The sequence below is a fragment of the Aythya ferina genome (assembly GCF_964211825.1).
Source record: "Aythya ferina genome assembly, chromosome: 8".
In the NCBI taxonomy this organism is placed as follows: Eukaryota; Metazoa; Chordata; class Aves; order Anseriformes; family Anatidae; genus Aythya; species Aythya ferina.
In genome coordinates, this window is record NC_140304.1 from 8,566,521 (window position 1) to 8,589,543 (window position 23,023).

The 23,023-nt window shown below is 37.3% G+C and overlaps 2 protein-coding genes across 5 annotated transcripts in view; both read left to right on the top strand.

The window, feature by feature from the left end:
* The first annotated feature begins 996 nt into the window (after positions 1–996).
* ZBTB41 (zinc finger and BTB domain containing 41) lies at positions 997–20,176 on the top strand. 3 transcript variants are annotated; one of them, XM_084527041.1, is made up of 11 exons: positions 997–1,115; positions 1,750–2,985; positions 4,177–4,384; positions 5,125–5,194; positions 7,809–7,956; positions 8,600–8,729; positions 10,229–10,324; positions 10,904–11,010; positions 12,524–12,629; positions 13,717–13,805; positions 14,557–20,176. In XM_084527041.1, the coding sequence occupies exons 2-11, from the start codon at positions 1,866–1,868 to the stop codon at positions 15,198–15,200; spliced, it is 2,718 nt and encodes a 905-aa protein (XP_084383167.1). In that variant the 5' UTR covers positions 997–1,115; positions 1,750–1,865; the 3' UTR covers positions 15,201–20,176. The 3 variants fall into 3 exon arrangements, with proteins under 3 accessions (XP_084383167.1, XP_084383166.1, XP_084383168.1); XM_084527040.1 differs by lacking the exon at positions 997–1,115 and adding an exon at positions 1,122–1,646; XM_084527042.1 differs by lacking the exon at positions 997–1,115 and adding an exon at positions 1,122–1,633.
* Positions 20,177–21,150: 974 nt separating this feature from the next.
* ASPM (assembly factor for spindle microtubules) overlaps positions 21,151–23,023 on the top strand; it is a 28,697-nt gene continuing 26,824 nt past the window's right edge. The window contains exons 1-2 of one of the 2 annotated variants that reach the window (XM_084527518.1): positions 21,151–21,442; positions 22,221–22,364. In XM_084527518.1, the coding sequence (XP_084383644.1) occupies positions 21,182–21,442; positions 22,221–22,364 (405 nt within the window). In that variant the 5' untranslated portion in view covers positions 21,151–21,181. Of the gene's footprint in view, positions 21,443–22,220; positions 22,369–23,023 lie in introns of those variants that run through there. The other variant, XM_084527519.1, reaches the window with a different exon arrangement.

The window sequence follows — 23,023 nt, forward strand, 5'->3', positions numbered from 1 at the left end:
GTTTAGTGTATGACAGTACTAGTAGGGTGATGGTTGGACCAGATGACCTTGGAGGTCTTTTCCAACCTTAATGACTCTATGATTCTGTAACTGTGCACATCTCAAACCTGTTCTAGTTAGTCCTGCTGGCAAAGTAGTGTTCACCAAGGTTGTACTTTCATCATATACTTCACTCATAAAAAACTCACACTCAGTTTGGAACTATAAATATATGTATTTGCTATGGAAACAGAGCCAAGAACGCAATTTACCTGGCTTAATTAGAGTTTTGCCTTCAGTGAAAGCAAAATCATAGTAGTGTTTGCTGTTCTATTATTAATTAATTATGCCTTTTTTTTTTTTTTTTTTTTTCTTCAGGAGTAGTAACTGGAAGAACTGACAATTTAGGGTACTTGAAACATTTAAAATAGTATTTTTAATGTACTTACAGTGAGAAATTTAGTTAAATAATGGTAGACTGTAAATAAAATGTGTGGGGATTTTGAGTACTTGTGTAATAACAATCATGAAGTGACATATGCTTTGAGAATTTTCAGAACTTGTATTGAGAAAAAAAAATAATATGTGAAAGTCATGCACTGCTTGTGCGAAATGACGATTTCGTTCCTTCTCAAATCTCTAAGTACAGGGAACTCGCTGTGGCACCGGATTTGATCCTGCACCCTCCCTGAAGCCCGTTCCAGGGGCCGCTGCATCCCCCGGCGGTCGCGAGCCGCAGCCCCGCCGCTCCTCAGCGCCCTGGCGAGAGGAGAAACGCGGAGCCGGCGCAGTACGCGAGGGCTCCGAGTAGGAGACGCTGCAAACGCCAAAACAACGTTTGGAGGGCGGCTGCCGGTGGGCTGGGCGCCCGGCGCTGCGCGAGGACAGCTGCCCCAGCTCCTCCACAGCCTTCTGGAACACGCCGCGTGTGTGCGCAGCTGCCTGAGGCGGCCCCGAGCCCGCGCGGGCGCATGCTCAGAGGCTGCCCCGCCGCTGCCTCCCGCCCGCCCTCCGGCGCAGGGAGCGCGGCTGCGCGCGGCGCCGGGACCCGGAAGCGGCGGAAGCGGCCGCGGGGGCGCGGGGCGCAGCGGCCTGCAGCGGCCCAGCGGGCCCGGGGAGCGCCCGGCGCCGCGCAGGTGCGTGGTGGCCGCGCGGGGCCGCCCCGTCAGGGGGAGGGGGCGCGCCCGGGGTGGGGCGCGGCCATTTTGTGCCCCGCTCGGCGGGCCTGGGGCGCCCTCTTTGCCCCCCCCGAGCTCGGCGCTGCGGAGCGGGGAGGGCCCCTCCGGGCCGAGCCCGGGCTCCGCGCTCGGCGGTGGGTTTGTTGGCACGGGAACAAAGGCCCAGTGAGGCGGGGAGCCCGCGGCCGGCTTGACACGGGGCGGTGACAGGCGCGGGGAGCGGGCTGGGCCGGCCCACACAGCCCCCAGCCGGCCTGGCAGGCCTGAGGGAGGCCCCCGGGGAGCGAAAGGCGAGGTGAAGCCGCTCGGGGCGCTGAGTGCCATCGCGCCCCCTTCTCCACGCTGTCTGTGGCGGGGAGGAGAGCGACAGCAGCCTCTGTCGCCGCTTTAGAGCTACTAATAGTCGGCGGCGGTTCCCTCGCTCGTAGCGTTACGTGCTGGCCTGGAGCGGGAAGCGATGAGATTTTAAAAGTTCAGTAAGTGCTTAAGGTACGCAGCGTAGATAAAACTGAAGTGGCATGCAAAGAGCACCCAACCCAGAAAAATGTGTAGTTAAGTGCTAAATGCCGTTATTGTCGTCATTTTTTTGTAGATTATGAAATTACTGTTCAGTGTTTTCTCGAGGAGGTCTGGAGCAGAAGCGAGTCCTCACGAGAATCTTTTTTCAATCACCTATGAAGCTCCTGATTTTAAGGTTGCGTTTCTGCAATGAAGAAAAGGAGACGGCTCGCTGCAAATCTTAATGAAAAGGTTCATCTTGGCCATGAGAAAGATACTTCAGATCAGATTCTTGTAGTTGACTGTGCTCAAGAAATTGTCTCAAAGTCTGCAGAAATCGCCCCTGCAGATCGGCTCGAATCTTCCCAAGAACTTTCACCATCGTCGGAACAAAGGAAGCTACTGAGCTCCTTACAGTATAACAAAAATCTACTTAAATATCTAAACGATGATAGACAGAAGCGTCCATCATTTTGTGATTTGCTCATCATTGTAGAAGGAAAAGAATTTAGTGCTCACAAAGTTGTAGTTGCTGTTGGGAGTAGTTATTTTCATGCCTGTTTGAGCAAAAATCCAAGCACCGATGTTGTCACACTAGATCATGTAACTCATTCTGTCTTTCAGCACTTGCTTGAGTTTCTGTACACCTCTGAGTTCTTTGTGTATAAAAATGAAATTCCACTGGTGCTGGAAGCAGCGAAATTTTTGGATATTATAGATGCAGTGAAGTTACTAAATAATGAAAGTGTTTCTAGCGTACAGTCTGATGTGGTAAGTGATGTACCTACACCAGTAGAAACACTCAATGAACTGACTGGTAAACTGTTAAATAGTCATCAGTGCACTTTTTGTGGTCGAAACTTCTGTTACAAGAAGTCCTTAGAAAATCATTTGGCTAGAGCCCACAGATCCCTTTCGCTGGAAAGAAAACATGGCTTAAAAATGGTTGAGAAAGCAGGCTTTTCTACTAGGCGATCTACAAGAAACCGCAAATGTCCAGCTAAATTTGAGAACAGTGACAGTGAAAGTGGTGATGCATCTGACAGCAATTTGGAGAAAGTTAGTTCTGACAAGGAAACATCTGATAGAAGTGAGTTTGAAGACAGTGGAAGTGAAAGCAATGTTGATGAAGAAGGGCAGGAGGAAGAAATGTCAGGTGAAGATTCAGACACTGAAGAGCAAAGTGAAAAGGAACATGATACTGAAGAGGGTTCTGAGACGGTTGATTCGGTGGGAAATATTCCTGAAGGCTTAGCTCCAGTTGTCATTCAAAGCAGTAGCAAAAAACTACTGCAGTGTCCCAAGTGTGACAAAAAATTTGATCGAATAGGTAAGAGCCAGTTAGGTAGTTCTTTCCTTTTTACCATATGGTGGTGCTATTTGTATGGGAAATAAACTGAGGTGATGGTTTCTCTTTCTGAATGTGAGGATCAGAATTTCTGGATTGTCCTGTCAATCCAGTCATCTGCTAACTTTTTAAAATGTATTAAGTTGTTATTTGTGATGCCAACCAATTTCAGGAAATGAACTGAGGGCACTATTTGAAAAATCTGCAAATGCTAAATTTGTTTTTTTCTTTCACTGCTCTGGATTTTAGTTGTTAGCATGCTATATGCAAGCAGCTCTGAAAAGGGAGAGAAGTGTAACAAGACATTAAAAGATAAGTTGCATGAAGTGTGAAACCTGTACTGTATTTTCAGCTAAGTAACTTCAAGTAACGAGGCTGTTAATTTATTACAGTATATTTATTACAAAGTTGAATTATGGTCATATAAGGTGGTAACAGTCTTTAGATCACATGTACTGGGAAAAAAACCAGTTCCTTATAGTATTAGTGTATATATATATATATATAGTATTATAGTATTATATACATTATATACATATTATATATACATATATATATTATATTACACATACATACATTATATACATATTATTATATACATATTTTATATATAGTATTATAGTGCATATATATATATAGTATTAGGATTCTTTTTTTTTTTTTTCCTTTTAATAGCTGCATTGCGTCTTTTATTGTTTTGAAATATAAAGGTTTAAAAAATGGGATAAGGTTGATGGTGCATGTCTTGGTTCCTCCATAAGCAGTGTGTTTGCTCTTGTTCAAAAAGTTGTTTGATATGACCCTCAGAACTGTTTTGCTTTCCTGACTTTTGCAAAAAAAAACAAACACAACAACAACTTTATTATAACATTAAAATGTAGTTCTGAATTGGTTTAGTTTTTATGTACATCTTTTCATTTTAAATATACTTTATAAACATTAATTAGTTGAGTTTATCAGCAGTTTTGAATGTAGTATTAACCACATTCTACAGTTCACCATGCAGCTTTCAGTTTTCAGTGTAAGCCAGTAAAAATCTGAAGATCCATATGGAAAGCACCCAGCCCTTGGTGACATTTGAGAGAGAGGTTACCGAATAAAACCCCAAGCATGCATAGCATAGGTGATAATCTGTTATAGTTTATACTAACAAATTTTTTTTATGTTGCGTAGGCAAATATGAGAGCCATACACGTGTACACACGGGTGAGAAGCCTTTTGAATGTGATATATGTCATCAGCGCTATTCAACAAAGTCCAACCTGACAGTGCACAGAAAGAAACATTCTAGTGACACAGACTTTCATAAAAAGGAACACAAATGTCCTTACTGCAATAAGCTGCATGCAAGCAAGAAGACGTTAGCGAAACACGTAAAGAGGCAAGTATGGGCAAATTTGACTTACTTTCTGAACTATTTTTTGTATGTCAAAAGCTACGATAAATACATACACCATGTGTATGTGAACAGCATGTTTTTGCTTTATTTCTATAACTAGTTTTAAGTATCTTTTCAAAAGACCTAGGGTTAGCAGTGTGAACTAACTTGCCATATAGAGAATATGGGAGTTGACTAAATAGCAGTTGTAGAGCAGTTCTGTAGTAGTTGTGCCGCAGGTTTTTGCTATCAATTTTAGAATGCTCACATTAGCTATTGCAGTCGATCAGAACATAACAGTCTTAATAATTACCTACGTTTTTTTAATTTGAGGGAAGAATGAAAGATTTTTGGTTTTAGATGCTAATGCTATCCTGTTGATGATGATAGATAGGTAAACCATTTCTCTGTGGATTTAGGTGAATGAATTGTCTGTGACATTTGTAATTATAAAATATAAATATTTACATATCACTTTTCTCTCTTTGTTTGTAAACATCCGTAAAGCATTATAATTGAAACTGTCCTTTTTCTTAGCAACTATCAGATGAAGTTCTACAGGAGTCTATAGTCAACATTGTTTTTCAGTTACTTGTGCCTTTAGAATTGTTTAATTATCAGTGTTTTGTTCTGCTGTTTCGATGATCAGCTTTCATGACACACAAAGTTGGGAAATGGGTATATAGTATTTGAGTGATCTTCACAAAAATTAAGAATACTTTCAGCCTCTGTCTTTCTTGTAGATTTCATCCAGAGAATGTACAAGAATTTCTTTCTATTAAAAAGACAAAGAGTGAAGGTTGGAAATGTGATGTAAGTATTACTTCAGTACTTTTATGTTGTTTATATAGATACTATTTTGTTTTGTGACCCGAATACCTAAGTGAAAATAATGTATGTGTTTCTATGAAATCTCAGTAAGCTTTGCAGGTTCAGTATAAATTTCATAGGCTGAATTTAATTTTTTAGGTACAGCTTGTGACTAAGTAGACAGTACCAAGTTGAATTCTGAAATATTTTGAAGGCCCTAATATATTGTGTGATTAGCTGTTACTTTTATCAAAATACACCCATTTCCAGTGAGTGTCCTAACTTGAATCTTATGAATACTTTAAAAACAGAGTACTTGCTCTTCTGTTAATTACACACCTCAAACAATGACCATAAAGTGTATATTTTAGGAAGGCTTTGAAGATGTATGTTAAATATGAGACATTTTCTTATTTAGCTGCACACGTGTGTCAACAGAGTTGTAAATTTGTACTAAATTTATCTCTAGATGTAAAATTGTAGCATCCTTTCCTCATTTTTCGTAGGAGAGGCTTATGTGTGAAATTACATCTACTGTAAAAAGAAGTGTGTAGAACTCCCACTCATTATCAGTCTGCTGCCAAATAATGTTTTAAGGTTTAAAATGTATTTTTGTTGTTGTTTTTAAAAAGGGGGCTGTTTTTTTGTTTTTTTGTTTTTTTTTTCCAAGGCAGCTGTTTTCTTTATGCTAAATGCTGTATGCCCCTATTATGTTACAGGCATAAGTCTGTTGCATTAGAGTGTGAAACATTAAGTGCTATAACATGATGTAATAAGTCTTGCTTTGTTTATGAGCTTCGGTTTATAAACGTGCATGAGGAAGCTGGGAGATATCAACTGCAGGAATTAGTGGTGTTCATTCTGCTGGTGATTGCACCATGGTTGGAGGCACTGTGTAGTTGGTCAACTTCTGTTATCTTCCACAAGTTATGTTGAATGAACATATTACAGATTCCATTTGCTACTAAGTAAGGAACACTTTAAGAGCAGGAATTAATCATGCACCATAGACATTCCTTTCTTGGAATACATTCTTAGCAGATTTGGTCAACTCTGATGTATGAGGTTTCTTATTTGTTCTTACTTGAAAATTTTAAGTTCATGTTAAGTAGAAATTTTTAAAAAGCAGGCTGCTGCTCTTGCACCTTTCTTTGTGTGCTTAGAGAATTGGAAAGTAGAGGTAGGATTTTGACTTATTGCAGTTAGAGGCTGTTCCAAAGCCTTTGAAGTTGTGACTTTGTTTTCAGGTTGTCTAACATGTTCTGAGGGCTGAGATGTCACAGATGTAAGCTCCACGATTTCTTTAGCTTGTTGGTTTATGCTGTGATCCACGTAAGAACATCAGGAATTGCTGCCTACACTTTATTTTAATCCTTGAGGAGTATGAACAAATTCAAAGAAGCAGTTGGGTATTGATAATAAAGAAAGGCAAGAAGGCTATTACGCTTTTCACAGCTATGGGATTTTCTTACACTTGTATTTAACAATATTTTTTTTAACAAACAAAGCCATTGCATTGGATTTTCTGAGACTAAAAGTGTTATTCAGGTATGCTCTCAAAAATTGATTGTGCAATGTAACATAATGAGAGTTGGGTAAGGCTAAAATCAGCTGTTGTCATAAACAATGGCAACAGGTGCACGGGGAAATCTGTAAGCACCATGTTGATTTATGTTTGAGTGTAGGACCCTGGTGATAGATTGTATAATACCTAGTTTAAATGCTTGAATTTGAGATGTGACAACAATTCTGTAAATGAACAGCATGCTTACTTTAATGACAACTAATAATGCTTATTCTTATAGGCTTTGACTAATTAGAAAACAATCCTAAAGAGTCATGTTATTTTAAAGTTGCTAAAGTTCTATATCCCTAATATATGTTTTAGGGTTGGATTGCTTTGCTGGTATTTGCATTTTCTTTTTAAATACATGCTATCAGAAGATTTCCCAGTGGAAATAAGTGACAAGTATAATTCCAGTTCTACAGAACTTTTACCACTGTCATAGAATCATAGAATCGCTTGGGTCAAAGGAGACCATGATCATCTGGTTCCAACCCTCCTGCCATAAGCAGGGATGCCACCCACCAGATCAGGTTGGCCAAGGCCCCATCCAACCTGGCCCTGAACGCATCCAGGGATGGGGCATCTGTAACTTCTCTGGACAACCTATTCCAGTGCCTCACCCTGTCCCACAGGCCTGTTTCGGCATATAAAACTGATCCAAAATGACTTGCTTTTGAAGATTTATTTTCTCTTGTATTACCATTTTGAAACACCCTAGGAAAAGTCTCTTAAGTGTTGGAGTCAGTAGAAAGTAGGGAGAGCGGAACATGTGGCAGTACAGAGCAGGTACCAGTAGTTAGTTTGATTTAGGCTGCTGTGGATCTGCATCCTGATTTATATAGTACAGTCCACTAGGGTACATGTAGAACACAGGTTTTTCTGATGTTGACTGTAAGGCTTTACAAGTTTGGATGAAGTATGGCTTTGAGGAGTGAATTTAATTTTAATTTAGTTCACCTGCTCACTGCAGCAATGCAAAACTGGTAAAATTTATAAATAAAAACCACTTTGTAACTGAAGTATCTTTGACATATTTTGTTATCGTTTTAGATTTGTAAGAAGTCCTTCACTCGCAGACCTCATTTAGAAGAGCATATGATCCTTCATTCTCAGGATAAACCCTTTAAGTGTACCTACTGCGAAGAGCACTTTAAATCCCGATTTGCAAGACTGAAACATCAAGAAAAATTCCATCTCGGTATAGAAACCTCCTTCTGACATGTAAACAATAGATTTAAAGTAAAACCTTCCCCCCTCATTGTATGTCCTGATCAGTTTGGTTTCTATTTAATACACTCCTACTCTTCCAATTCTTTCTCTTTTGGATTTTTTTTTTGTAATTTTCTCTTCAGCTGTCTTTTTGAGGCACTGTATCATGTCTACATAAATGAAAAGTTGGGAGGGAGGAAATTACATGTAGTTTAATTTTAAAATTGTTTTGTATAAATTGTTCTCAACTGTAAAGTCAAATTCTACCTGAAGTTTTCCAAAGACCTTTTCCTTACTACCAAGTATTTCTGGCACTTAGGAGCTAGGGAACAGATTGTTGATAATAATGGAAATTTGTTTTTTGGAACAGTCTAAGTGGGCTTAAATATTTTGACTACTAATGCAAAAGTTTTGTTTTGCGGTCATGACACTTGACAAAATACCTGGCATTACAAATTAAGGAGAAATTGAAGGAAATTAAAGTATACTGACTGTACTAAACATTTATCATTGGTTAGGCAAAGGTTTTTGTTTGTTTGTTTTGCAAAATGATCATTTTTTTTCCATAGGTCAGTAATTTGTGCATCTTACTTGGTTTAACTGACAGTCTGCGCATATCTGTTTCCTTGTAGGGCCTTTTCCCTGTGACATTTGTGGCCGCCAATTTAATGATACAGGAAATCTGAAACGCCATATAGAATGTACTCATGGAGGAAAGAGAAAATGGACGTGTTTCATCTGTGGAAAGTCTGTTAGGGAACGGTAAGAAATTTCGCGACAGCTTAAACTTCAGTATAACAGAGAAATACTTTGCATGTTTTGCTTGATTCTGAATATGTTTTAGCTTTGAGTTTTTAACATACAGGAAAAAAATTCAGAGGGCTAGTGTATCAAAAAGTAGTGTCAGAGCCACAGGTAACATGCAATTTTTTGAAGGTCCTTTAAATGCAAGAGTAACAACTGTAAGTAATTAGTTATGAGATAGAATTATATTAAAAATATCCTACCTCTAATTCACTCTAGTTGGGGTTCGTGTGTTGTGCCAGAACATGTTGCGTTTATTTGAGAAAGAGCTTTCTCCTGTAGATGTTTTGGTAAATGCACTGTTGAAGATAGGAATATGAGGAACACTGGTGAGTGAGAATGACTAAGAAGGAATTGGACTTTTACAAACAGAATTTCATGGAAGATGGAATAACGCTTTGCTGCTTCCCTGAATGGAAGATGGAATAATACTTTGCTGCTGCTTCTCTGAATTGAGAATACTGTTAACCTAACATTTTGAACAATGGAAATTCTAAATGTTTGCTAATAAATTCTGTACTATTTTTTCCACAAATATAATGTAGTATACATAAAATAGAAATAACATGTAAATACGAAATAAACTTCTAAATACAGTTCAGACCATTGGTAGCTAGAGCAGAAAAAAATGTAGAAATCAGACACACCCATTTCTATTCTAGGTATATAAAGAAAAAAATACGAATTCTAAATGGTTATTAATATAGCTTTAATGCAGGTGTATTGTGCTGCTCTGTAAAGGGAGGGATATCTTTAAAGTTTTCCCAAAAGTGACTTCTATTTGTGTTCTGAAACAATAATTCTTATTTTTTTTCTTTGGACAAAAGATACTTGTATTTGCCAAAAGCCATTTCAATAAAAGACTGAAATTCTACTTGTAGAATCTGTTGAAAAGGTTTATGCATACTGTATTTTTTCTTTATTTATTCTCCCCCATCGTAAATGTAGACTTAATTTGTATACGTATATACATGTGCATATATATAGCTCTATATAAATAAATATGCTCTGTGAAGAATTAATTAAATAGACTTCCATGATTTGGATTTCCTTCTGTTTTGACATTAAAGTCTGGTTTATATATATATAGTAACAAAGAGATTATTACATAGAAAATACCATCAAAATTGGTGTTTTCTTTAACGTATCTGGGAACAGATATATTAAACATATCTGGGAACCCAGCTATGTTGAAGGTCCCAGATATGTTAAATCCCCTTTAACATATCTAGGAACAGATATATTAAAGACCCAGCTGGTTAAGTACATAGGTTGTGGTACTACCATTGAGTGTACATGTATGTGTTTATATCTGCATAAATTGAGGCAGTTACTTGGATTCATCAGTTATTTAGACCCCTCAGAACTAAAGATGCAGAAAATGATGGCGTATTTCACTTCCAAATGTCAGTGACACTGTGCGCTTAAAATTAAATTTTACTGCCTTTGTTAAACAGAACAACTTTGAAAGAACATCTGAGAATTCACAGTGGAGAGAAGCCTCATCTTTGCAGTATTTGTGGGCAGAGTTTTCGTCATGGAAGCTCTTACAGGTACAGATTGGTATTATATACAATGCTGAAGTGTCTCACTTATTTGGTGATATATATATCCACTCAATGAACATAATTATTCATAATGTATGTGGATTTTGATTTATTGTAACTCTGGGAACATTAGTAAATGCTTTAAACACGATTAAATATTGAAAATATATTCATATGTGAGCAATCATTCATTTTTTAATTCAAGGTGTATTTGTGATTTCAACACAGACAGAATCCCGTACAAATTTTGTATCAAAGTTGAATTTCTTGCACTCATAAAAACTTCTGCATAGTTGTTAATCAGTTGTTAATCAGTGGGAAATTAAGTGGAGGACTAAAATATGATAAATTAATTTCAGATATGAGAGTTTAGCTCTATCATTTGTTGCTTTTTAAAAGCAGTTAAGAATATCTCAACTAAACATTATTTCCTGAGATTTGTGAGAAGCATTTTCTGGTATTTTGCATTAAATTTGCCATACAGATTATGTTAAGAAAATTGCCATTTATGGTTATGTTTATGACTACAAAGTTGCTAATCTTGAACAGTGGTATGGAAGTAAACTTTTCTCCATTCTAACGCAGACTTCATCTAAGAGTCCACCATGATGACAAGAGATATGAATGTGAAGAATGTGGGAAAACATTTATTCGGCATGACCATCTGACAAAACACAAAAAAATACACTCAGGTAGGTATTTTCTTTGAAAATAGGCTCAGCAATAACTGATTTGAAATAAGATCAAACAATTACAGATTTTTTTCACTGTATATGTATGTGATGTCTCTCTCACTGTTTTTAGGGTCTGCTTCAGTAGGGTTAATCTTATATGTTTTCAAGGTTTAAATGCTAAATGTTTCCTCCATGTTAACCTAGAAAGCTGAGGGACAGTCAAAAACATGTAACAGTGAATTGCTTTAAAATAAAATTTTTTTTTAAAAAAAAAAGCAAAAGTGAAAAAGGAGGATTTTTTTTAATGAGTTCAGATTTCTTTTTTTAATAGCAATTGCGTGAAACATTAATGCTACAACACAGAAGAAGCTGTCACAGTCTCTGTCAAAGTTTGTACACTGATCACTTTAATGTAAAAGTATCAAAAAGGTGTTTTTGAAGTTCTCTGGTATGGGGAAAGGGGAAGAAAGGAGGGTGGTGGGAGTCAACCCTAAGAACGGCCAGATGGAGATGATCAGGAGGAAGAAAAAAAATCATAAAAATATCTTTGCGTTGCACTGAGAGTGGAAAGGTTATGAAATGTATAGGAAGAGTGAAGATTCACTAGGGACTTTTTCAGAACAGGATCCAAAGAGAACGTGACCTTCTAGGAGGAAAAATTCTTTCTAGGCAGTATAAAAATATGAAAGTGATCAGAGTCTAAACTTCCTGAGCCTTCATTTTGAAGGACAGCTTCTTTCTTAGTGTTTGAAATCATAATGTCTGCTATAAAATAAAGAAATCTTTTTTGAAAACTCAAGTTAAAAAAAAAAAATCCTCTTTTCTACTCTATTTGCTTTTTCCCCCCTCTAGAAAGTTACATTCTTTGACTGTCCACACTCCTCCTACTTACATGAGAAGAAACATTCTGCCACTTTGTGGAAGATGTCAAGATGACTAAAAAAGAATCAAGATTATTTTAAGCAGCAGCATAAAAGGAAAAGGTAACTATGTAAATCAGGGTAATAATTTAAAAAAAAAAAAAGTAATATGATGCAATTTTAATTCTAAAAAGTAAATTACTGGAAATAATTGGTATGTTTAAATAAGCTTTTCTTTTAAGCCTCTCAGTTATTGAATGTTACCATGTTTCAGGCTGTAAAGAAAAGCATAGATTCCTAAGTCATTAATTAGTACCTCTCATGCAGTGGGTGTCTGGGGAAGTGTCCTTTAACTCATTAAAATGAATTCATGCATAGGAACGATGAAGAGGTCAGTTATAGTCACAAATAACAAGTGGTTAAAACCTTTACTCTGGCAGGACCACCCTACTTCTTGAATTTTGTTCTTTGATAACAGAAAATCCTTTGGTATAAGCATTGCGTAAGCTACAGAAGAGCTTGATTGGCTGGACTTTGTTTCTAAACGTGGATCTAGTCTGTGTTACAATTACAACTCTTAAACATAAAATCATAGCGTGATTCCGAATCAAACATTCACCTAGTAAGTTCTAGAAGAGTTAACCAAAATGTATTGAATTTTGCCTTTAAAGGTGAAAAAGCACATCAGTGTGAAGAATGTGGAAAATGTTTTGGCCGTAGAGATCACCTCACTGTTCACTATAAAAGTGTTCATCTAGGAGAAAAAGTTTGGCAGAAGTAAGTATGGGTGTCGTGTTTTTTTTTTTTTTGTTTTTTTTTTTTTTGTTTTTTTTTTACTGCATAAAACATGTTTGTACTATAACTGTTTTTGTTAAGACTTGCACTTTCATGCGGAGTTCTAGTAGTCTTGGTGTTTGTCGTGTTTGTTACCTTAGTCCTTTGTAGACATACCATTGTGTTGGTTTGAAATGGATGTCAGAAAATTGCCTACACAATTTAAGCAAGATGTTTTCTTTGTAGCATAATAAAGTTAAAAACAAGATGAAATAAGATCCAATTTTAATCCTATAGAAGTCTATCAGTTAGTAGCTGTCTCAGTGTTGTTCTAAATGGGTGGTTTATTGTAATATTTCTAACTGTCATTGCATACTAATTAAGACAATTATTAAGACATCATTTAAGCATTGTGAGAACTCTCCCACACTTACGTAGTTTTGGAAGCTGATAGTAGATTAGTAGCTTTGAAAGGAGATAAAAACTTTTAAAAACCTAGGTACGTCTAAAAATTGAAAATACAGTAAGTTTTTAATTACTGAGTTCTAAAAATGAGCCTTTCAGAGATTTGCAAATAAACTGAGACCTAATTGTTTTTCAAACAATATACTTCAACTGTTTGTACTCAGCACTTGTGTAGAAGCCGTTATAAACTTGTCTGTGTTGGAAGTACAATGCAATGTCTGTTCATTGTATGTTTGTTTTTTGTTGTTTTCTTGGTAGCCAGTAGTTTAAACTATCCTTGGTACTTAGTTTATGGCATACTTCAACCAGAATGAAATTACCTTGTGGATGTTGGTCAAAAATGTTTTGGGGAAGGATACATTTGGAGTCAGAAAAGAAATTTTAGTGGTGTTTGCTCTAATTGTCAGTCCCTGCAGAGAATAAGAGAATAAGTTCTAGTATAGAGAAGAATCCAATTGGTTTTATTGTTATGTAGATGATGGGAAGCATGAATGTAAGTGAGGAAATTTGGAAAGTTTGATGCTCCATTATTTTGCAGTTAAAGATTTCAAAAAGGATTATGTATGTAGCTTGTTGTTTTAGAAAAAAAAACACTCTAATATGAAATGTGTTTTCTTCTTTAAAGATATAAAGCAACATTTCACCAGTGTGAAGTCTGTAAGAAAGTTTTTAAAGGGAAATCAAGTTTGGAAATGCATTTTAGGACACATTCAGGTAAAAAAAAAATAATGCACATGAATATATCCTTTTGCATCAAACTTGATGCTATTATTTAATCTATTATGGTTGAGCATTCAGGGTAAGAGTAGCAGGATATGGCAAGCCTTTTTATTCTTGTCTATGTATGCTGGCCCTTCCTGAATACTACCTTCTGGGTGTGTAAGTTGAAGTACTGAGAATCCTTAGCAATCCTTGGCTTATGGTATACTTTCTATACCTATTCCTTTTATTTACTGTTATATATTATTGCCAAACTTACCCAGATCACCGAATCAGTTTTGTTGTCCAGAGAAGACTACATTTCAACTGGTAATCTGAACAAGGATTTGAAAGCCATTTGGAAAGGTTTATGTCTATATGTTTGGCTTTATGTTAAAGAAATTTGTTGTCCTTTCAAAATGTGAAGTGCAAATTAAGCTTATTTAATAACAGTACTATAACAGTTGAAAGTTTGTTTTTTTTTTTTTTTTTTTTTTTTAATTTGGTTTATATCTGATTATTTTTACATGTATGGAAAACCGATGTATTGGGATAATTATTGGTAAGGAGAAGGGTTTGCCGATATAATTTCTAAACTTCTGATGGCTCTCTTAATTCCTAAATTATTGCTAAGCATATGCTCTTTGTTTTCAGTGCACTCATTTTACACTAGGTTTCTATGCCATAATCCATGCATCTATTTGCAAGTTTGTGTGTGAAATGGTGTTACTCAGAATAACCTTAAATCTCTTTTGCATCTTTCTAGGTGAGAAACCATACAAGTGTCAAATCTGTAATCAGTCTTTTAGAATAAAGAAGACATTAACAAAACACATGGTTATTCACTCAGATGCTCGACCTTTTAATTGCCAACACTGCAATGCAACATTTAAACGAAAAGACAAGCTGAAATATCATATTGATCATGTTCATGGAACAAAGGCTGCAGAAGAGGCATTGACATCTTCTTCAGAGGAAAAGCTTGTCTCCTTACCAGTACAATACACCTCTGATGACAAAGTTTATCAAACTGAGGCTAAACAGTATGTGGAACAGTCCAAAACATATCAGTCGGAAGCCAAAACTTTGTTACAGAATGTACCTGCAGAAGTATGTGTGCCAGTGACTCTGGTACCAGTTCAGATGTCTGATCCTCAAGCTGACCTAGTACAGCATACGACTCAGTCACACGGAATTCTTCCTCCACAGCCTGAGCAGGCAGATTATCAACGAGCAGCAGATCTGTCATTTCTAGAGAAATATACTCTTACTCCACAACCTGCAAATATTGTTCATCCTGTAAGGCCTGAGCAAATGTTGGATCCTAGAGACCAGTCATATCTTGGAACTTTACTGGGGCTGGATACAGCTCCTACTGTACAGAATATTTCAAATAATGAACATTCATGATCAGAGCATAACATTCCACCTAATTTACTAAGCCATTAGCCAACAGAAGGCTGATATGGCAACTAAGATTTATATTTTATATTTTATTTGGACTCATGAGTCTTCTGCATAGTTTTTGGAAAAACAGGTTTGTTTACATAATATTTGAACATTTAGGCACACTGATGTATACTGAGAGAGTGTTTCTTGTGATTTTAAGAGTTTATAAAAATCTTATAGATGGTCTTTTAAAAATTATGCTCTGAAATACCTTTTAAGGATGGTTGCTGAAGAAATTTAATTACTTATCTGGCTATTAATTTAAAAAATTGTTTGCCTTTTTGTATCTCACGATGAGTTAATATTTAATGTGTAATAGAAATCATACTGGAAGAACAAGGACTATATCAGATTCATTAGAAGTGGTAAGGGAAGACAGGAGTACAAAACACAAACTTCAAATTATGTTTCACGTATAAATTAAGATTGAACCCTCAGGCATTTTTGGAGGATTTTCAAATCTCTGGTTTTAAAGAGTCTGGAGCCATGTTGATGGATATGGGAACGAGATAACTCTGAAAAGCAATTCATTTATTCAATTAACACACAAAAGGGGGAACTGTAGAGAACTCCCCTAAGAATAATTAGGCTACCTAATTAAGGCATCATACTTCTTTCTTGGTCTTTAATACTGAATTATGTGGGAAGATTTAGGGAAGATTTAGACAATGCTATTGTCTAATTTTCTACAGTTAGTCCTGTATAATGTAGTATGCATTTTTTCTTGCCTTTTTATACATATTTGTCTTCTAAAGTGTGTCCCACACTCTAACTCTGAAAGAAATGTTAACCTATGATCAGTCATATACAATTGGCATGGTTTATCCTCGTTAGTGCATAAAGTGTACTAGTGTCCACCATTAGCATGCTTGTTTTCAAGCTGTCTGTGATGAAGAAGAAATTTAAAGGCAATTATTTCTAGAACAGCACTCAACCTTTATTTAAAAAAGAAATAATCAGTAATTATAAACCTCTTGTGAGTTGCTAACAAAATTGTTTTTTCACTTGTACTGTTTATAAACTGAAGTCAAGCTCTTGAGAGTGTTCTATGTCTTTAGTTATTTTTTTTATTTACTAGAAATAAGGTTCAAAAATCCTTTTTGAACTACAAGTCTAGTGTAATTTACCATGAAATGTAATATAATTTAAGCTCATCAGGCTATTTTAAATCTAATTTAAAAATTACACTTCCATGTTTATTTTGTGAAGATTATGCCAAAGAAGGTATCTGAAGTCATTTTATAATCTTTATTATTCCTCACAAGAATTACATTCTAACGCAAAATTTTCTTCATTTTTTCCTAGAAATCTGCTATTCTTAAATTATTATTTTAAAGAAACTTTAAAATGGGAAACTGGATGTATGTATATTATTGTAACTATTGAGTTTATCCACTGACCTGAACACCACTGATCTGTCATGAAAAGCTCTTCTATCATCCCAGTTCTGTAAACTCTAAATAACACTGAACATGTTAAATACTATTCAAATACTTTGTCGTTAGATTCTTTTAATCCTCATCTACTTCGCTGTTCAGTGGTTTGCAGGAGAGGGGCCAGAGCTGTCCCAATCTTCATACTTTGAAGCTTGTGCCCTGTTGGATTCTTGACACACCAAAGATTTCTGTTAGCTGTTAAATAGTGGCAGAGTTATAGAATTTTAAGTGTTATCAATATTTAAATAGGACTTAGCCAAAGAAGCACATAGAAGTCCTAAACTTTAAAAGTTCAGTTTCTGAAACAGGACTGTATATGTTTAACTGTTCTGTGTTTGTATCTCTAAAGTAAAATTTAGAGCTGTGCTTTGGGAATGTTCAGACTGACATGCTGTAAATACGTCTGGTAAGAAGCTGAATACTAGCGATTACACAGCAATAATGAGGCCTTTGAATGCCACCTTCCAAAAGGACACTATCAAGTACTATCCTTCCTGCTTTCGAACTCCACCTTTATCTCATTTCAAAAATAAAACCGTTTCTGTCATCTTTACACTCCATGGCTTGAAAATTGCTGTTTTATGTGTAGTTTTCAAGTTAACATGTATGTATCATATCCATATTATTATGAGGATGTGAAACATTATTTCCAACGTCTGTAACAGTACAACTAAAACTCATCAATGGGGTCAGTGCAGTTCTCAGACTACAAAGCCTTTGTTATTTCTTGTCTGTTCTGTCCTACAATAGAAGTAAGTATTGCAGGATTTTGATAAAACAGTGGCTTAAAGTAGTTGGTAACTACTTTTTCTTGTAAGGTCAAGTCCTTTTGCAAGGCAGTCTAGTAAAATACTAAAACAGAATTTAGAGCACATTTACTTGATAATGTCCTTTTAAAAATTCTTTCATGACTGTGCCTTTTACGTATATTCTGAATAGTGGCTTTTTGTCTAGTTCAGTTGATAATTCAGAAAGAGTTAAGGTCAATATCTTCCAGAGGGCTTCATGTTTTTGGGTGCCCAGCAAGAAATAGACTTTAAAAGGACTTGTTTTTCAGAAAAAGAAAAAAAAAAAAAAAAAAAAAAGCTCTAATCTTTGCTGTTTGGGTGACCAGATTTACTAGTCATTCCTGAAAAAAATTACCTGCTATTTCTGTGGCAATCTTTTATTTGCAGATAACAGATCTGTGTTTTTACCTGCTGGTCAGGCTGGATCATTGCCCATTGACAATGAAAGAAAATAGGGAAGCTTATGTACTAGATATGTAGTTTTTTTTTTTTTTTTTTTTTTTTTTTTTTTTTTTTTTGGTCTATTTTTTGTTTTAATACCGTGAGCCATAATTTATGGCTTTGCATCTATTTAAATTAATGTATGAGCTAAGCGCATTTTCATGGACTGGTACTTCATTTGGTAGGTGGAAGTAGCTAATCTCTGCTTGATGGAGGACGGTTCCTCTTAGGTGTACTGGTGTTGAAGGACAGATCTGAACCTCACAGCTGCATGGGTCGAAACTCCTTAGGTGTCTCGTACCTCTATTTTAATATGTGTATACTCATTCAATAGTGCATGTCCTGTTAACCTGGGGGGCATTTTTACAATAACAGCTGTGTTGTTTTTGGCAGTAATTGACTCAGCTGGCTGTTTTTTGCCAAAGATGTGTCTCTCAAAATGTCTCTAAAGATTGAACAGTGGCACATTGTAAAATGTTGGTCTTTTCCACGTGCTGACCTTTGGGGAGAGGCATAGAAAGTCTGTATTGGTACTGTAAACTACTGCATAGTTCTGAGAACTTCCTGCACTCATTCTGTAAACATTGAATTCCTTGGGTTTTGCTAAACAATATTAGTAATTTCTGGTTGTTGACTGGATTACTGCCCTTATTTCTTTAAATGGATTTTATATTCCGTTTTATTTATTTATACTGGAATTTCCTCCTTGAGCACTGACACTTTTCTACAGAGGTATGGCTGTAATGGATTCTTTTTATTCTGAGCATCAGTAATTGTAATGGTGATGATATATCTTTTGTAAGGTTAGGGTTTCCTTAAAACATATAGTGTTACTTTAGTCTGGATTGTGATTTGGGTAATTATTTTTGAAGATGGGTCAGGTCAAAACACAAAGAAGATTTATTTGCTGTCAACAATGTACTAAGTTTATTTTCATAGTAACAGATATGAAAGTATTCAGAATACTGAAGAATGCTTCAAAGGAGTTACATTGTGTAACATGCTTAATCAAATGCTGAATGTTGTTGAGTGATAAGGAATAAATGACCCTGAAGTTTGTTTCTACAATAAGAATAATAATTTATTTGTAAAAACTCATGGAAAGAAAGATTACAATTCTGAGAAGGATGTTGCAGATTGTTGCAGGAAGCACGGCTGAAAGCACGACAGACAGCAGTATGGTCAGATCATGCTTCATTTTATTGCCCGAATAGCCTAACTTTTATAGTGAACTTAACAGGGGTGGATAGTGTCTCACACAAGATTATTGGTCCAAAGCACTCAGACAAACAACTACAAGAAAACAACCCCACCTGCAAGAAAACAACCCCCTTGTGATTAGCAGTCACATAGACCTTGTCCTCAAAGCCAGCTGCTGGTAACAATGTTTTTCTAAATTCCTCAATTGGGCAATATGGGAACACTGTCACTGGAACTTCTCATAGTCATCCTGGTAACTTGGTTTGCTCAGCTGCAGCAAGCCATGGGATCTTTGCTGTTTCAAAAATCCCTCAACAGCAGATGAATTATTATTTTTCCCCCTTAACCAGAAAGATTTTTTTTTTCCTCTTTTTCTATACTGAGCATACATGCCTGCTAGATTCCAGGCTGCATGTTCTTCATATGACTATAGGAACTGTAAGAAGTCGCTTTTTTTCCAGTATCATCTCCCAGTAAATCAGTTGTTTCATTGTATGCATTGAATAATAATACTTGCAGAATATAGTGCACGGCAGTCAGTGTTTAAGCCCATGAGGATCTTTTTCATAGTTCATAAGAAATGTTTTGGCTTAAAAGGATTTGAAGCATTAAAGATGGTAATAATGGCATTTTTTTTTTTGAATCCTCCATTACCTTTTTGATCATGTTTAAATGTTGGTCCTTTTTAATGAAACAATAAGGTGAAATAAACTTCATATTTTGTCACTGGTATATGAAATACTGTGTTTTAAATGTGGTCTGTATAGGTTGATATTTTAGATGGAAGACTCTAAGTACAGTTGTCTTTTTAGGAGAAATTCTTTGCTGTAAGGAAAAGTTAGGAAGTGTACTGTAAATGTAGAAGTACTCAGTCCAATGTGTAATTCTGTTATGGGAAAAGTGAAGTTCTTTTGTCTTAACACTGCTTGCTTCACAGGATTTCTTGCAGTGTTACTTGATAAAAGTTTTGATTTCTGCCTTTTTTTGTTTGAACAGTGTGGAAACGCCATGGCCTGTACATCTTTAACTTTTAATGCTCTTGGAAAGATAAACAGATGAGGCAACTTGGTCACGTTTGTGCGCGTCTCATTTTACTTTATAAAATATTTCGTAAATTAAATTTATTTTAAAATACACTTCGCTTTGTAATAAATGGCTCAGTCTTCAAAATAGGACTATAATCAAAGTTCACAATTTATTAAAGGAATAGAGGTAAGCAAACAGCACTGGGTGCGCCGGGAGTCTCTGCTCCACCAAGATGCACACCAGTTACATCAAGCAGCTGATTTTTATGCTCCTAGGCTAATACATATTCATTACTACTTCTAAAAAAAACAGGGTTATTATAATTAGTTTCCTACTGGAGCATGTGTATCAGTCTCTGGTGGTCCCTCTGGGGGTCTCTTGTGCTGAAGGCTCATAGTCTTCCTCCCTCTTGTCCTTCTCCTTTGTCCAACTTGGCTGTATGTCAGAGACTTGTGCAGCATCCCCTGCAAGCTTTGTCTTTTAGTTGGTTTTCATCTCTCCCCGTCTCCTTAATCTCCTGGCCAGATATCAGAGACTTGCATTGTGTCCCATGCAATAGTCATAATAGTTAACAGTTATTCTGAAACCCCCCAGATATCAGAGACTTCAAGAAAAAGCCTACAAATACATTTCCCTTCAAGCTCTCTACAAGAATTATGCACATTATCCACTCTGTTTTTCTTAGACTTGTGGTTATACAAGGGTACGTAAGACAGAAGGCCATACTGACACGAATCAGATGAAGATATCTCACAGCTCCAAGTGATTTTCTTATTTTTTTTTTCTTTGAGATGGGGAAGAGGTGGCAGCACCGAGCTGAGCCCACCTTTATTTGTACGCTTATTTATTTTTATTTTTTTTTGAGCAGGGCCGTGCCCTGCCGCCGCCACCGCCTCAGGGCGGTGCCGGGCGGTTTGAACCAAACGCCCCGCGCCCATTGGCGGCGCAGCCAGGCGGGGGCGGAGGCGCCGGGTTTGAAGCGGGGGCGGAGGCGCGGCCGTTGGCGCTCAGGGCGCTGCTGCTGCTCCTGCTGCCGCGGGGGGCTCCGGCCATGGCCGCCTGGGACCTGAACTGCGCGGCCAAGCCTCGCAGGCGGCGCTGGTCCGAAGATGAGGAGGACCCCGCCGTGCTGGTGCTCAGCCACTTCTCCCGGCCGCCCCACCTGAGTTTCGGCAGCCTGCGTGTCGGCGCCTCCCGCACGCGGCTGCTGGGCATCCATAACCCCAACGCGGAAGATGTCGAGGTGGTGGTGGAGCGCGTCCCGCCGCCCGCCCGCGGCTTCAGCCTCGGCTGCCGCCGCTTCTCACTGCAGGTACCGGGCGTGAGGCGAGGCGAAGCGAGGCGGCTTCGGGGTCCCCTCCCCCGACGGGAAAGCCGAGGGGCTCGTCGTAAAAAGGAGGGGAAGGGGGGCGAAAATTAGGAATAAATGCTTGCGGTTCGGATAAGGAAATCTTAGGCACGGCTGATCGAGCCCGTGCTGACTTGTGGTGGGCAGTTGTGACGGGCTGGGACCTGGGAGCTCGGGGGGCTCCCCGCAGGTTGCTCGCAACGCGGGGCTTAAAAAGCAGGCTGGACCCTCAGCCTGTGGTGTTTGGGTAGCTACTTCCCGTGGTAATTAATAAATATTAGGTGTTGTATGCGGTAGAACTTGCCAAAGCACACGCTGGATTATGTCATCGTGAAATGGACTTGCACAGAGGCGGAACTCCTCATTCAGATGCTCAAAAGACAGGTCGCTGTCACGCTCCTTGAATTTGTCTGTGGTGTGACCACAAATACAACAGCTGGTCTGTTAGTACTGAGATCAGCAGGGTGCTGAAGTGATCTGGTAGGTCACTGGATGAAGAACTGTAACACAGATCTGGATAGGGCTCCACGGCTTCCCTGTTTATTTATTTATTTATTTTAAGTCTGCTTGTATTTACATATGCTGGGGTAAAGCTGACGTTTAGTAATCATTTGTCACTTCATGATGTCAAAATATGCATTCCTTCTGTGTACTGGTTTTCATTTGATTTGAATACTCTATCTTGGATGTTAGAAAAACTTACGTAAGTGCTATGTATTAAACGTTTATTTCTCTCCATTAGTCAGGACAAAGCATCTCTATTTCTGTAACATGGACACCATTAGAAGAGGGCAAGGTCAGAGAACTGATAACTTTTGTTATTAATGGCATCATAAAGCATCAAGCTGTGCTCTTAGGTGTTGCTGAACAGCCTGTGAAGAAAAAAGTGAGTATGTTTTTATTGTCTGAACTAATTTTATTATTTTGGCATAGTTGAAACATACTGTTTTTATTGGTTAAAAAGATCAGTGTAGGAGAATTAAAAATGGATAAATGTTGTTTGTGGGAGAGTCCGTTACATTTAAACTTTTTTCCAGCAGGCTGGGAAAATAGATACTGGTGCATTATATTGCTTAGAGAATAAAACTTGATACACACACAAAAACAATCAGTCATGGAAATAAGTTATAGTGAGTTTTGGACTAGGTATATTGGTTTTACCTTCTTTTCTTGATATACTAGGTATTAATTTTATTGTGATGCTTAGTCCTGTGATGTGTTTTGATATTTGTTCCAGTTTATGGCAATCACAGAAAGCTTTTGATTTGAAGTGGTGTCTGGAAATTGTCTTATCCAGCCTTCTGCTGAAAGAAGAACTTTAGACTACCTCATCCAAGGCATTGCCCAGTCAAGCCTTGAGTGTTCGCAATGAGGGAGATTTCACAGCTTCTGTGGACATCCTATTCCTATATATGTATATAGGAATGTATTCTTATATATGTAATAATATTCCTATATATATTATTGTATATAGTGTATAATACAATATGTATAATATTATTATATATATTTAATATTATTATATAATCCTATATATAATGTTTG

Coding starts and splice junctions, on each gene's coding strand:
- ZBTB41 (XM_084527041.1), top strand. CDS start 1,866: ATGAAGAAAAGGAGACGGCTCGCTGCAAATCTTAATGAAAAGGTTCAT. Junction 8,730..10,228: donor GGAAAGTCTGTTAGGGAACG/GTAAGAAATTTC, acceptor TTTGTTAAACAG/AACAACTTTGAAAGAACATC. Junction 13,806..14,556: donor GCATTTTAGGACACATTCAG/GTAAAAAAAAAA, acceptor GCATCTTTCTAG/GTGAGAAACCATACAAGTGT.